Source organism: Myripristis murdjan, chromosome 16 (assembly GCF_902150065.1).
Source record: "Myripristis murdjan chromosome 16, fMyrMur1.1, whole genome shotgun sequence".
NCBI lineage: Eukaryota > Metazoa > Chordata > Actinopteri > Holocentriformes > Holocentridae > Myripristis > Myripristis murdjan.
This window is the reverse complement of record NC_043995.1, coordinates 30,776,958-30,792,276: the sequence shown is the minus strand read 5'-3', so window position 1 is coordinate 30,792,276 and position 15,319 is coordinate 30,776,958. Positions and strand designations below refer to the sequence as shown.

The 15,319-nt window shown below is 44.6% G+C and overlaps 1 protein-coding gene across 1 annotated transcript; it reads right to left on the bottom strand.

Moving 5' to 3' along the window:
* Positions 1–3,086: 3,086 nt before the first annotated feature.
* LOC115374325 (killer cell lectin-like receptor subfamily B member 1B allele A) lies at positions 3,087–6,704 on the bottom strand. The gene is made up of 7 exons (XM_030073182.1): positions 6,641–6,704; positions 6,442–6,519; positions 4,780–4,893; positions 4,010–4,147; positions 3,549–3,721; positions 3,297–3,415; positions 3,087–3,222 (listed from the first exon to the last, which is right to left on the bottom strand). The coding sequence occupies exons 1-7, from the start codon at positions 6,702–6,704 to the stop codon at positions 3,087–3,089; spliced, it is 822 nt and encodes a 273-aa protein (XP_029929042.1).
* Positions 6,705–15,319: the final 8,615 nt, after the last annotated feature.

Below are 15,319 nucleotides of genomic sequence, written 5' to 3'. Positions count from 1 at the left end.
AAATTTCCGTGAATTGGGCGGGTCGGGTCGGGCTTCGGGTTCTGTGGGGGATTTTTTTTTTTTTTAATAAAAAAATAGAATTATATGTTCTGTTATTGATCATGACGTTTCATTTTTATGTGACTGGTGGAGAGAGTGAGGGACTGGATTGGATTTGGAGGCTAAACTTTCAGTGACAGACAGACAACCAGCTGTGCGAGCGCAGCGCAAACAAGTGAGAGAGAGTTGCAGCAGTATCCCGCTGTGCTGGCATTCTACTTGGGGGCGCACGAGAAAAAAAAAAAAAATCTCCAGTTTTCTAGACTACCGTATTGACCCGCACATGCCGCGGCACCATCAGTCGGCATCAGGCGGGCCAGCCGCGGCACTATCAGTCGGCATAAGGCGGGCCGGCCGCGGCACCGTCCGATACCGCGCCCACCCGTCAGGTCTGCTGGATCTGACAGGTGAGCTGCCTGATGCTGGCCAGTGCGGCGGCCGGCCTGCCTGATACCGACTGATGGTGCCCCGGTATTGACCCGCACATGCCGCGGCACCATCAGTCGGCATCAGGCGGGCCAGCCGCGGCACTATCAGTCGGTATCAGGCGGGCCGGCCGCGGCACCGTCCGATACCGCGCCCACCCGTCAGGTCTGCTGGATCTGACAGGTGAGCTGCCTGATGCTGGCCAGTGCGGCGGCCGGCCCGCCTGATACCGACTGATGGTGCCCCGGTGCCGCGGCCGACCGGCTCTGCTAAATAATGGCGAATTTGGCGATTTTTTTTTTTTTTTTCGGGCTTTATCGGGCTGTCGGGCCTAAAGTTCGGCTAATTAGTCGGGTCGGGTCGGGCCTCGGGCTGGCCCAGTCCGGCCCGGGTCGGGTCGGGTCTTAATTTTCAGGCCCGATGAGAACTCTAGTTGCTCTTCATTTAGCAACATGAGCTCTACTGCAGCTAAGTTTAACATTTTCTCTTCCTCAGGTCTCTTTTCAACTTCCTCTTACCCTTCAACCTCTGTTGCACCTGCTCTAACTCATCATGCATCTTCTTTTCCTGTTGCCTACTTTTCTTCTGTCTGCAGTCTCTGGCCCAATGTCCTTGCTTTCCACATACATAGTATCCTTCATCTCTGCTTGCTGCTCTTTTGCGCTACTTTATGTTTCATTGTCGTAATGCTTCATCTATTTGTCAGTGATGCTGTTGTTGTTTTTTCCACAAGATCAACTGAATAATAAATATAATAAACCAAAATAATAAATCAGTAAATACATAAATAAATTTAGAGTTTTATAACTCTGTAACTAACTACTGTCAGTCTTTATTTGGTCTTCTAAAACTAGGGTTTCTGTTTTCTTTTTTTTTTTACCCTTTTTTCTTCTATTAGCTTCTGTTAACCATTCTCTAGCCTGGGGCAGGCCATATTTATCATTTAGCTTTCTATTCCCCTGTCCAACCTTTTGTGTCTTTCACGAGTTTTGAACATGTTTCTGGTGCTAGTTTGCTGGTAAATCCAAACTTTTTCCTCTATATTTTTAGATTTTTTGTGTTCTTTGGATCTTTTTGTTGCATATTTTTGCATCCCCGCTGATTTCAGGTTCTGATTTACAACAGTTACTTCCCATTTTCTATTCCCCTTCAGCAGCCAACCAGTTTGTATGACACATACGTTCCGAGCAACTGGTCCAATCAGCAAGAATACTGTTTCAGTTATCACCGTTAGGTTTCCAGAGCCAGGCAATCTTGTTATCACCATTAGGTTACCAATTGTCTGTTATTCAGTGCTGAGACACTGCTGAATATCTAGGCTACCCTTTTTGCAACAGCGAATTAGTTTGTATGGCACATACGTCCCGAGCAACTAACCCAGTCAGTGAATGATCAATTCACAGAGACACTGTTGATATGTATATATATATCTATCTATCTGTCTATCTATCTATCTATCTATCTATATAGATATCTATCTATATTTACCTGTGTTGGATTATGGTGATGTTTTATATATGTATGCCTCTGGTCAGTGTCTTCATATGGTTGACACAGTGTACCATGCATCCTTGAAGTTCATTACAAACTGTAAAGCTCTGACTCACCACTGTGAATTATACGCTCGGGTAGGTTGGCCTGCTCTGGCGATCCGTAGGTTCACACATTGGTATATTTTTATTTATAAGACTATTCTTGAGCTGCTTCCGCCCTATCTATCTGATCTCATTACACAGAAAAAGCACTGGATTGTACTCTCTGCGTTCGCAGGAATTCTCTCTGCTCTCTGAACCAAATGTCCGGACTGAAATTGGGAAGAGGGCTTTCAGTTATTCTGCTCCCTCGACGTGGCATTTGTTGCAGAGTGAACTGAAACTAAAGGACTTGGTGTCAATGAATGTTTTTAAATCAATAATGAGAGATCGTGAATTGAGGTCGATTGAATGTCGTTGTTTTTAGCACATCAGTGTTTATATTAGTTTCCCAGAAAGCTCTGTTTTATTCCTCTTTTGACTTGGTTGTACTGTTGTGTCATTGTATTGTTTTGTGATTTTAACTCTTTCTGTCATGACTCTGTAACTTGGTCTCTCTTGAAAAAGAGATTTTTAATCTCAATGGGACTTACCTGGTTAAATAAAGGTTAATAATAATACATTTTAACATGGTAACAGTGATATGATCACAGGAAAAGACACTTCTTCACTAAAAAAAAAATCAACTAAATAAACTCATGCACACATAGAATATAGTTAAGAATGTAGCAGGTTTACTTGGAGAGATGTTGAACACAGTGATCAGGTTGGGAGGTTACAGATTACATTAACATGGTAACAGTGATGTGATCACAGGAAAAGACACTTCATCACTAAATAAACAAAATAAACATTGTCATTAGAATACAAACTGCTTCAAACAATGTTGATGCCGCTTGTGTTAGAAATTATGTGAATGACAGTATTTCAAGTACAGCTCTGCAATAAAATACTCTTTTACAGTAAATGATTATACAAAGAAAACCAAGCAATTTTAACTGAAATTCTCCATGTTCTGCTCATGAGTATGAGCAATCCAGCTGATTTCGCTACAGGTGGATTCAATAATCACAACAAACTCAGCAATGTCTAAACAGACAAAGCCTTCATTTCACAGATCCATTGGTTTTTGTCAGCACATTTCTCATCTATCCATCCCTTAGGTGAGCTCCACTGGACAGAAACTGCACAGTCCGTGTCGTCTAAAGGTTGGTATATCCAGTAGCTGATGGAAGAACATGATGGTTAGAAAACTGTTGACAGATTTTATGACTCATGGTGTTTAGAAATGTGTCTTACTTTTCAGTCAGATCACTTCCATCGACCCACTTCCAGACCCCACTTGTTCTTCTCAAGCCAATCCAGTAGCTGTACAAAGTACTGTCACTGGGCCCATCACCGATTTCCTGGATGAATTCCTGGTGAATAATCAGAGATGTTTCAGTACCACATTCAAATGGACACATTGTGACTTTTGGAACCCTTTGTTACTGTTTCAAACTCAGTTTGTGACATCGACACTCCTCTTTGTTCCTGTCTTGTTCCCTTTACCTGCTCCTGTTGATTTTCTATCACAACCAAATCTGCATTCCTCTGCCTGCAGTCTTCTCCAGCTTCTTCCCAGGTTTTCCATTCATTGAAATTATTTGTTGTTATAACCAGATAACAGCTAGAATTGGACGGGGAGAGGAGCCAGCCTTCCTGACAAGGATTATGCCGTCTCTCTGAGAGAAATGAGAGACAAATCAAAAAACACGATTACTGATTTGTGATTTCAGTATTATCACCACAATCATGATATCATTGTTGTGACCATGCTGAAGTGGTTTTCAGATTACCCTCCTTGTCTCCTGTTTTGGGGCAGGAGTCTTCAAGGATCCTCTGAGTCCGAGTCAAGCTGAGCTCAGTCCTCTCTCTCCTCAGCTTCTCCACTTGTCTCTCTAAGGCGCTCTTCTCCATCTGCAGCTGCTGACTTTCTGAAGTCAGGATGCTGTTGTTTTGTCTCAGGTCACCAATGAGGGCCGTCTGATTACTGATGTTATTTTTTAAGTTCATTATTGTTGAGCTGAGGTTGTTGATGATGCTGGTCAGGTTGTTTTCTTTCAACTTTTGCACCACCTTTGCATCACTGTCATTTCTTGCTGCAGGAACTGCAACATCAAAATCAGCAAAATAAAGTCTAACATTGGTTTACTTTGTCAGTCACTGTTAATGCTCATGAAACATCAAAACACCTGATCTAATTTAGTTTACTGCAGGTTCACGTAACCTCCTGGAAGTTTGGCTTTTCTTATTAAATCTCTCTTAAAATTAACTCAGAGACCCACCACTGCCTTGAGTAACTTTAACGTTTTCTAAATCTGAAAAATAACTCAAAAATACACCAATCATGTTCCACTTTTAAATATATATTCATAAAGGACAAACAAAGATCTAGAAATCAAGAATTGGTTTGAAGGAGTGGAGGGAAAACCGTATTCTTTCCCCCGTAGACTGTTTTTGACCTGTACGTCTTGAAAATCCAAGTAACTAAATGACTTCTGCAGCCTATTGTGTGCACTGTACAGTCATAGAAAAATATATATATAATAGACCCCATTAAAATCAATAACTAGTGCTGTGAATAAAATACTTTGGGACAAACTAGACTACTTGCACATGGGCATTACTGGTGATAGGAAAAAAAAAAATTTAATAACACTTTTTCCATTAGGCTCTACCTCCAAATGAGTTAGCTTAAACATCAGAGAACGGCAGTTTATTTTATCGTGTGTGTTCTTACAGTAGAGACAGAGTGTTACGATGGCCGTGACCAAGACAACACAAAGAATCCCCAAACAGCACGCCACCAGCTGAACACCGTGACGTCCTCTCACTGGCTTCTCGCCTAAAAATTCTGTTAATGGCAAACATCGGTGAACAGAAATAACAAGAATAATTTTCACTCTCTTACTTTGCATCTTTTTGCTATGCAAGAATGTCTGGACAGCCGTTAGTACAAATTCCAGTGCAACGCCATCAAGGGCTGGAGCTGTTTCTACGTCTAGACAGGCTCCATTCATTTGACTGTATGACAGACTTGTTTTTGATTGGTTCTCCTGCTTGTATTTGCCCCGCCTCTCGTCTGCCAATCAAAGTTATGTATGTCAGTTATGTGTCCCGACTGTCCTGGGAACCCCTTTGGATCCCAGGAGGAGCTGGTGGATGAGGCCCCAGAAAAGACTGTCTGGGCTGACCTCCTCAGCCTGCTGCCAGAGCGACCCGGTCCCAGATCAGCAGCAGGAAGGGAAGATGAAGAAGATGAAGTTTCTTAATTTGCTTGTGTTTTTTTCTTCTGTATCTGAATTTGTTTTCTTTAGTTGCAGTGCACTGAGCTCTCAGTGCTACTACAACTTTATTGCCCAGTTGAAACCATTCGTTAGAAAAGTATTTAATGTTATCCTCACTAGGGTCACGGGGAGGTTGCTGGAGCCTATCCCTGCGCACATAGGGCGAAGGCAAGGAAACACCCCGGACAGGCCGCCAGTCCATCGCAGGGCAGACAGACAAACACTGACATTCACACACACAATCACACCTAGGGGCAATTTAGCTTCTCCAATTCACCTTACCTGCATGTCTTTGGATGGCAGGAGGAAACCGGAGTGCCTGGAGGAAACTCACGCAGACACGGGGAGAACATGCAAACTCCACACAGAAAGGACCTTGGGTGGGAATCGAACCCAGGACCTTCTCACTGGGAGGTGACAGTGCTAACCACTGCACCACCGTGCCGCCCTGCATTACTTTGATGAAGTCATTAAAATAGTCATGTTACATTCTTACGAGGGTAACCAGTAATCTGCAACCTGGTACATTTCAAAAGTGACCTTCCTAACACTGACACTGATCATAAAGCTTTTCCACTGCCTGTTCTCAGCGCTCAGGGTGTGATCGCCCCCTCTGCTACTCAGGAAGTGATGTGTTTCATATTTGTGGTTTGTTTGCAATAAACAAAAGTAGAACTGGGCACCCAACATCATCAGCTGAACAGACAATGAAAAGAGCCTGTCTCTGACTTTGATGGCCAGCTGCTCTCTACGAGCCTGAAAATGTCCTGGCCGTGGTCGTGTCACTAGTTTTTCTCCGTCCAGCTTTTGGGTTCACCTTGTAGATTGTGAAAGAAAAACTCTTTGCATCTTGAAAAATACTAACAATAACAGTAGTAGTACTTGTAACAGTAGTAGGAGCATTAGTACAACTGTAGTAAGAGCAGCAGTAGTAGCAGTAGAAGTGGTAGCTGCAGTAGCATAACTACCAGAAACAGTAATAATAGCAGCAGTAGTAGTTGGGGAAGTAGCAACAGTAGTTGTACTTGCAGTAATAGTAGTAGTAATATTATTATTCCATTTGGATAAAAAGAAGGAATTCCAATTATTGAATAAATTCCTTTATATGAACTCACCTTGTGTGTCTGTATTTAGATCTGCTGTGTTGCCCTGAACCTTCACGTCATCATACACGGTTTCCTCCTCACGTTTAGCTGAGAGGGAGACAATAATAAGAAAATACTCTATTGCAAATGCATAAAGGAAGACATTTGATCCATATCAAGAGTGGACTCTCTCTTTGTGATCTGCCAAATGTCAAAAAATTACTCTTACCTTTGTATGCGGAGGGCTTGTTAGCTTTGAAAACAATGGAAGCGTAATTAAGCTCTCCCTCCATCGCTCAGACTCGACAGCTTCTCTGTCTGTCCAGGAGCTGTGTGGCTTCTGCTCGGAGAAGTCACACACTGTAACAAAAAACAAAAAACAAACAAAAACAAGTTCCTGCCTTGCAGGAGGAGGCAGTTGTTTCCTCTGCTCAGTCCATCAGCCTCAGCTGTCAGATGATCATCTTTTGGCAAAGGCTGTGTGACAAACTCCTTCACAGCAGTAACTCTGACAACATACATGAGGCTTCCTGACTTCACTGTTGCATTAGCAAAAAAAAAAAAAAGTCTTTCCTCTGATGACGCTGAGAGGTGGTATTATGAGCCTTGTGAGCAGATAACTGTGCAAAGACACGCTGCTTTGCCTGCTAAAATACAGGAAAAACAAACCACTGTGATGACTGTGGTTTTGTCTACTGATGGTGTAAAGATAGTTCAACACTTGTCCACTCATCAGCATATTCACACTTTTAAAGTGGACAAATGCACCAGCATGAAGGGTGTGTGTGTGTGTGTGTGTGTGTGTGTGTACATGCTGCTGCTTATTACTGAGACAACAACCAGTGTTTTTAACATGTTTATGTGCTGATTGGCTAAGATTCATAATTTGCTCCCTGACGGAGCTGCTTTACCGCTGGACTGAAGCCTTTATGAGTGCTGATGCAGCAAATTTGGACTCTGATATTCACTGTTATGAGAGTTGAATTGTATTTTTGCTCACATGCTTTGATGTATGTTTTATTTGTGTTTATAAAAAAAAAAAAATATTTCCATGCTGCTCTCTTAGCCATGTCTCCACTGAAAAAGGACTTTTTTGTGAGGCACTGAGACCAAACGATGAAATTAATAAGTAAACTAAATAAAATAAATTAGAGTTGGGTGGCCAATCCACCCTCAAGTAATGTCTGAGATAGAAGATGCTGAAGGGAGGATGGAGATGTGACAGGAGGGCCTGTTTCAGTCCCAGGCCTCTAACACTTTTCACACTGATCAAAAGTACAGCAGTTTGAATTTACCAGTAGGGAAGTGCAGCTGCAAATTACAAAATGCATTATAAATAAGAGAGATGTGCAGACAGGGGACTCTAGGACTCAGTTTCACAATTTGTCCAATCAAGGTCAGAGATCACCTGGACCTTTCAAGAATCTGTGAGTGGACTCTTACCCTGCGTTCCAATACTCATACTATCATACTATTTAGTAGGGAAAAAAAAGATTTAGTATGTTCCAATACATAGTATGTCAGATGCAGTATGCCAAGAGTACCAGGATGTTCTACTATATCCGGTCAGATTTTGCAGTATGGATTTCAGTATGCTGCTCTGGCCATTCTGACCCACAATCCTTTGTGCAGCGGACGTTAGGTCGCACTGACTAAGTTGCGTGTACAGGCCACGTCCACATACGGATGACAACAAAACGCACATATCGCACAAAACTCGCTGAGTGACAGCAGAAGCGACAGGAAGACAGAAGATAATAAATATGACAGAGGACAGCGCAGTATGAAACAGCACCGCCATTTTGACAACAACATTCAAATTTGCCGCTACAGACGGCGGCGGAAATAAGCGAGAGGGTCGGACTTCAGGGATGATGTATGTAGTGTGTCCCAATAGTATGCATATGCATGCATATTTCATACTAAACTACATACTTTGTAAGGGCAGCTGCAGTACCCACTAAAAGTAAAAAGTATAAGTATGCGATTTGGAACGCAGGGTTACTGTCTTGATTTGATGTATTTCCTGTTGAAACAGGAAGTTAGGGCGGGACATGGTGCAGGGAAGGATCACTCACAAGTTCAAACCAACAGGATCTCAGTTTGGGAGAGAGACAGACTTTTATTTTGAAGGGATGAGGTGGATGAGAGAGGATGTTTAAAGACTTGTGAAGGTTGAACTGGTTGAAATTTGACTTTCCAGCCACTAGTAGTACAGGGTGCTGTCACTATATGAGATGCTCTGCTTTACAGGAAGTGGAGGTCATGTGAGGTCATTTCATGGAGACTTTAAGAGGCTCATGGAGAACACAGGTGGGTCAGCTTCATCCCTGCTCCTGTGAGCGCTCCTCATGCTGTTGGCAAGCCAAACCAACCTTTTATTGTGTGTTTTAAATCACATACTGAGAGGAAATGTTTGCTGCACTGCCCTCTAGAGGCTGAAACTGTCAGTCACGTTGCACTGGTGGCTGCACCGAGTCAGTGATGCAGCAGCAGGGATTTTGAGCTGTGGCTGTACCTTTTATGCCCTTATTCATGACCTTTACATTTGGCCATTTTCATCCAAAAACACTAAGACACTAAAAGTCAGACTAAGAAAATCTTTGGAGAGTTTGACCCTTCCACTCAGTGGTGAGGAAATTTTGGGACACTTCCTTTACATCAAGAAGTGATGTTAAATAATGAATCATTAAACACATAAATAAAATGTGTCTGTCTCCCAAAATCAACAGTTTCTGATCTATTAAATATAAAAAGTGCAGCCAACTGTGTAATTGTGCAGTGTTGGATATGTCTAACTTTTCATCAAAGCTTCAGAGAGCTGAGTTGATGTCCTGCTGTGATCTGTCACTATCTGCTGCAGTGTGAGGATACGCCCACCAGAGGGAGGCACTGAGGTCAAAATCCAACACTGCCTTGCTTCAATGGAACCACCAATACTTTCAACAGTACAACTATAGAATATGGGAGGAGGGTTTGAGAATCCTGATTGAGATTTTGTTTATTATATGGTAAGGTAAGATATTATAGTAAAGTTTCTGTTTAAAAAAAAATATATTTTCTCTTAAGTGTGTGTTCTTATCACTCTCCTGATGTGTTGTTCTGTGCATAGAGTTGATTTGTTTCTGGAATTGGTTTTGAAGAGCGTTCACTTCTAAAAGATCAGTTTTCATTGAGTCAGACTGACAAAAAAGAACATTAAACTCATGACTTGCATTGAGGACTCGCACTGTCTTATAATGAAGGATACATATAAATCACTGTAGTTTTTGTGCGTAGCAAGTGAAATAATTTTAACTGATACAGTATTAGGCCGATTTGTGGTAGACTTTGATTTTTATTCGGGGTTTCATGAGATGCGATACCAGCAGCGTCAAACAAACTTGCTAACAAATAAGGAGCAAGCATAAAAATATAATTCAAAGTGTCATTGAGCTGCTGTGACTTATTATTCTGCTATTATTCTTGTATTTACTGGATAATATATGTTACAGGATCCTGTCTGATGAGATCATTTCTAACTTGATTAAAGTTCATGTTAAATCTTTAAGTGGCAATTTGAGGTAATAATAATAATAATAATAATAACATATAATATACCCATGCACTCACAGAATATGGTTAAGAATGCAGCAGGTTTACTTGCAAAGATGTTGAAGACAGTGATCAGGTTGGGAGGTTACAGTTTACAGAATTACATTTTAACATGATAACAGTGATGTGATCACAGGAAAAAACACTTCTTTACCAAATCAACAAAATAAAAATTGTTATTAGAATACAAACTGCTTCAAACAATGTTGGTTGATGCTGCTTGTCTTGGAAATGATGTGAATGACAGTATTTCAAGTACAGCTCTGCAATAACATGCTCTTTTACAGTAAATGATTATGCAAAGAAAACCAAGCAATTTTAAGTGAAATTCTCCAAGTTTTGTTCATGAGTATGAGCAATCCAGCTTATTTCTCTACAGGTGGATTCAATAATCACACGATGTCTAAACAGACAAAGCCTTCATTTCACAGATCCATTGGTTTTTGTCAGCACAGTTCCCAGCTATCCATCCCTTAGGTGAGCTCTCCTGGACAGAAGCTGCACAGTCCTTGTTGTCGTAAGGTTGGTATATCCAATAGCTGATGGAAGAACATGATGGTTAGAAAACTGTTGACAGATTTTATGACTCATGGTGTTTAGAATGAATGAATGAATGATTTATTCACGTGTCCTGCCACAACTGTGGCCCATCCCACAAAGGAATTATAAGACACCAAATAAAAATATATCAACATCCATAACAAAACAAAAAAAAAACACTGCTTGCCACAACAAAAGAAAGGGAGCAAACAGGCAATAATACAACAAACTCCAGGCACTCAATGGTACATTGCCATCTTCCTCTTATACCAGGCCTTCTCAATGAAATCCGCGACTGCATGTGTTTTATATTTAAATAGCCATGTTAACATCTCTTTGTCCTGCATTAGGTGGCTTGTTTGTACCTTAACTTGATTAAACAACTTAAATCTTATATCATGGTAAAACGGGCAGTAAAAAAGAAAGTGCATTTCATTTTCTATTTCTCCAAGGTCACACATATCACAGAGCCTAGAACTTAGCCTAGAGCTTAGAAATGTGTCTTACCTTTCAGTCAGATTGTAACACCAATGAAATGTTACTCAGATTAAAATTTGATTCCCGGCCACACCAACACAATGAGAAGCACAGATGTGTGTTTAAACAAATAATTTATTATTCCTAGAAGACAAGGTATAAAACAATGCAATTGGTTTACTTAATAAATCTAAAATCTGAGTCCAATAAAGAATTCCAATAAAGCTACCAGTTCAACAAATTCGGGATACCAGCCAGTCTAGTCCGATACTGCGCTCCGGGTTCTCGTGGTGCCCGGATGCCAGTCGGTGGATGCCACAGCCGGCTCTCCACGCCACCGTCCGATGCGTGGTTCCGGCGCCAGGGACTCCGCTCCGCCGTCGGCCGACTTATCACGCCGCCACCGCCGCCTGCCTGCCGCCCGATGCGCGGTTCCGGTGCCGGGGACTCCGCTCCGCCGTCGGCCGTCGTATCACGCCGCCACCACCGCTACCTGCCGTCCGATGCGCGGTTCCGGTGTCGGGGACTCCGCTCCGCCGTCGGCCGCCTTATCACGCCGCCACCACCGCTGCCTGCCGTCTCCCAGGTCGGACACCCTCGGCACACAGAAAGAAAAGTGCACTCAACGCCCACTCTGCTATGCAGGGGGACTCTCAGACACACAAGCAAGAGAGGCAAAATGGTCACTTCCCTTTCTGTGCGGAAATAGCGAGCGTTGACACACAGAGTCTGGAGGTCAGCCAACCAAGCCAGAGGGTCCACACCGAGGGGGGGGAAAGCGGAGAGCCCGTCCAGACCCGAAGAAACAGCAGCCACAGCAAGAGGAAACACCAACAAACCCGTCTGCACGGTCCAGCTTCCCGCAGGTATCTGGCGTCTCGGTTATATGGGGTGGGAGGAACAACTCGTGAATGTAATCACCGATGAGGTTCAGGTGTGTCTGTCTGCAGCAACGGGTGCCTCTGTTTAACAGTCACAGGTAAACCAATCCACAATTTCCACAGCACACTATAGTCACAGCACACTGCAACAATCAAATTTTGTCCATCGCTTGTAGCGCACAGCAAAAACACCATATAACACAATGTGGGCAATACAAAATAAACAAACCATTTAATAAAATATGGGGTTACTCGATAAACTATTAAGCCCAAAAGGCAATGTTTTTGCATCCTGTGACACTCCTCCCCCCTTTAACGGTTGTCGTCCCGACAAAGTCAGTGTCCATACCTGTCTGGGGGCCTACCCCTGTTCTGTCTCTGTGACCTACGTAGAAATATCCCATCCCTCGGTTCTCGGCTTACAGGAGGGGCTACAGCAGGGACTCCTACGTCATTCCCCACAGGGCCTATGGGAGGAGCAGATGCTGTGGGCACAAAGGTCAGAGGCAAAAATGAGGAACTTGGGTGTAAAACCTCAGCAACATTAGGATTGTTCATTTCAGTCTGTGAGGCTTGCGGTAGCACTTCAGGAGGGTTAAAGGGGCAGAGTCTGAGATGGTTTTGATGAATGGTCCTGACAGGACCTTCCTTTCCTTCCGGTTTGATCTGGAAGACTGGCAGGCCAGGGCGTGGTTGTTTGAGTACAACATAGGGGTGGGGCTGCCAGTGAGGTGCCAGCTTACCCTGTTCTCTGCGGCGGAAGTTCCGCAAAAGCACTCGTTCTCCGGGTAACAAGGGGAGGCGCTTTGTTTTTTGATCATACCTGTCCTTGTCCCGCATCCGGCTTTCCCTTGTCTTTGCTGCCACCTGTTGGTAGACTTTTTGCAGAGTCTGATTGTGTGTGTGAACCCAGCCTTCCAGGTCATGTCTCTGGGTCAGTGGCGGTGCCCCAACTGCGGTCTCCACAGGCAGGCGGGCATGTCGACCAAACATGACGAAGTGCGGGGTCAGTCCAGTGGTCTCATGGGTTGTGTTGTTGTACATCTGGAGCAGAGTAGGCAAGTGATCCGGCCAGTGTACTTGATCCTCTTGACTCAGTGTTCCTAGAAGAGACAGAAGAGTCTTATTAAATCTTTCACAGGCCCCATTTCCTTGGGGCCTGTAAGGTGTGGTGTGGACTTTGGTGCACCCATACAGGCTGCACAGCTGTGCTACCAGGGAAGACTCAAAGGCTGCTCCTTGGTCAGACAGGATCCGTTCTGGGCAGCCCCACGGCTGAATGAGGTGGCGCCATAGGGCACGAGTCGTAGTGGCTGCTGTCTGATCTTTAGTGGGGACAGCCCATCCATACTTTGAAAAGAGATCAGTCATGACCAACAGATAAGGGTATGTGTCACCATGTCGACCAAGAGACAAATAATCAATTGACACAGTTTCCAAAGGATATGATGTTAGAATAGGTACCAAAGGTGCCCTTACCTCCGGGCCCTTCTTCTGTTGAAGACAGCTCACACACTTGGATGCCCATTCCTGTAGGTTTGTGGTCATGCCTGGCCAGTAGAAGGCCTTCCTCAGCAAGGCTTCCATCTTGGCCACGCCCATGTGGCCTGAGGTGTTGTGGTACTTCTCCCACAGCTCCTGGGTTTTACCTGTGGGCACCACGATTTGGGAAAGACTCAGTCCAGTATGGCGCTCCAGGACTTTACGCTTTAATGTGCCTTCCTGAATGTGAAGCCGACTCCACTCCCTTAGGAGGCGCCTCACAGCAGGCAGGCTCGCTTTCCTTTCCTCTGGATCTGGGGGGTGACCACGTGTCACCCATCTTTTCACTTGCGCCAGTGCAGGGTCTTCCTCCTGCCAGTCCCTCCACTGGTTCCCAACACCAAGGGCAGCATCCGCCTCCACTGATGAAACCTGAGCCTGCCGTGCGGTTACCATCTCGGCCTGGTCAGGTACCATCTCCTGTGGCAATCTGGACAACACATCAGCATTACGGTTGGCAATACCTGGGCGATACTTCAACTCAAAGTCAAAACTTGCCAGCTGGGCTGCCCAGCGCTGTTCAGTGGCCCCTAAGTGTGCTGTGTCAAGATGGACAAGCGGGTTGTTATCTGTAAAAGCCAGGAATTTGTTGCCCCACAAATAATCCTTAAACTTTTCAGTAACAGCCCACTTAAGGGCCAAAAACTCCAGTTTAAAAGAGCTGTAGTTTCTGTCATTCCTTTCTGTGGGGTGCAGGCTTCTGCTAGCGTAGGCAATTACTCTCTCTCGGCCGTCCTGCACTTGTGCTAGCACGGCCCCTAAGCCCCCTAGACTAGCGTCAGTGTACAAGTGAAATGGCTTGGAAAAATCTGCATAGGCCAAAACTGGGGCACTCACCAAGGCAGTCTTCAGGGTGTCGAACGTCGCCTGGCAATCTGGAGTCCAATCAACTGTCCTCTTTCCCTGTCGCATACTAGCAGTGCCTACTAGGAGAGCATTCAAGGGTGCTGCTATTTTGGAAAAACCTTTGATGAACCTCCGATAATATCCCACAAACCCCAGAAATGACCGTACCTGCTTGATGGTTGAAGGGACGGGCCAGTCTTTCACAGAGGCGGTCTTTTCAGGGTCTGTGGATATCCCATCCTTGGAGATGACGTGGCCAAGGTAGGTGACCTTCCTCTGGAACAGGCTACATTTGTGGGGCTGTAGCTTCAGGCCATGGGCAGCTAGCTTCTCAAAGACCTGCTCCAGGTGTTTGAGGTGGGTGTCAAAATCAGGAGAATACACCACCACATCATCCAAGTAGATAAGGAGGGACTCGTTGACCTGCCCACCCAGGCACCGCTGCATCAGCCGCTGAAATGTGGCGGGTGCGTTACACAGGCCAAAGGGCATCCTCTGGAACTCATAGAGGCCCAAAGGGGTCGTAAATGCAGTCTTTTCTCTGTCTTTTGGATCCATCTCCACCTGCCAGAAACCGCTGGCCAAATCGAGGGTGGAATACCACACGGCTTGTTTGAGGCTGGTGAGAGATTCCTCTATCCTGGGTAGAGGGTAGGCATCCTTGTGTGTAAGGGCATTAAGCTTCCGGTAGTCTACACAGAACCGCCATGATCCATCCTTCTTCCTTACCAGGACGATGGGTGCCGCCCAAGGGCTGGAGCTTTCTTTAATGACCTCATTGTCCAACATGTTTTGGAGTAGCCCCCTCAACTCTGGGTAGAGGCTTGGTGGAATCGGTCTGTAGCGCTCCCTGCTGGGTGGTGCTGACCCTGTGGGGATTGAGTGGAGGACTGCACTGGTTTGTCCAAAATCCTCATCACCAGCTGCGAAGACTTCCCTCCAACGCTGCAACAGGGAGTCCATTTTCTGCTGTTGTTCTGTCGTCAATCCCTCACCTTTCAGCAGACTGACCGGATGTGGGGTTTCTG

What these genes read in the sequence shown, in the direction of transcription:
- LOC115374325 (XM_030073182.1), bottom strand. Translation starts at nt 6,704, where the DNA reads ATGGAGGGAGAGCTTAATTACGCTTCCATTGTTTTCAAAGCTAACAAG. An exon ending in TAATCAGACGGCCCTCATTG is followed by an intron (nt 3,722 to 4,009) that starts GTGACCTGAGAC and finishes CATTTCTCTCAG; the next exon opens with AGAGACGGCATAATCCTTGT. An exon ending in TAGAAAATCAACAGGAGCAG is followed by an intron (nt 3,416 to 3,548) that starts GTAAAGGGAACA and finishes ATTATTCACCAG; the next exon opens with GAATTCATCCAGGAAATCGG.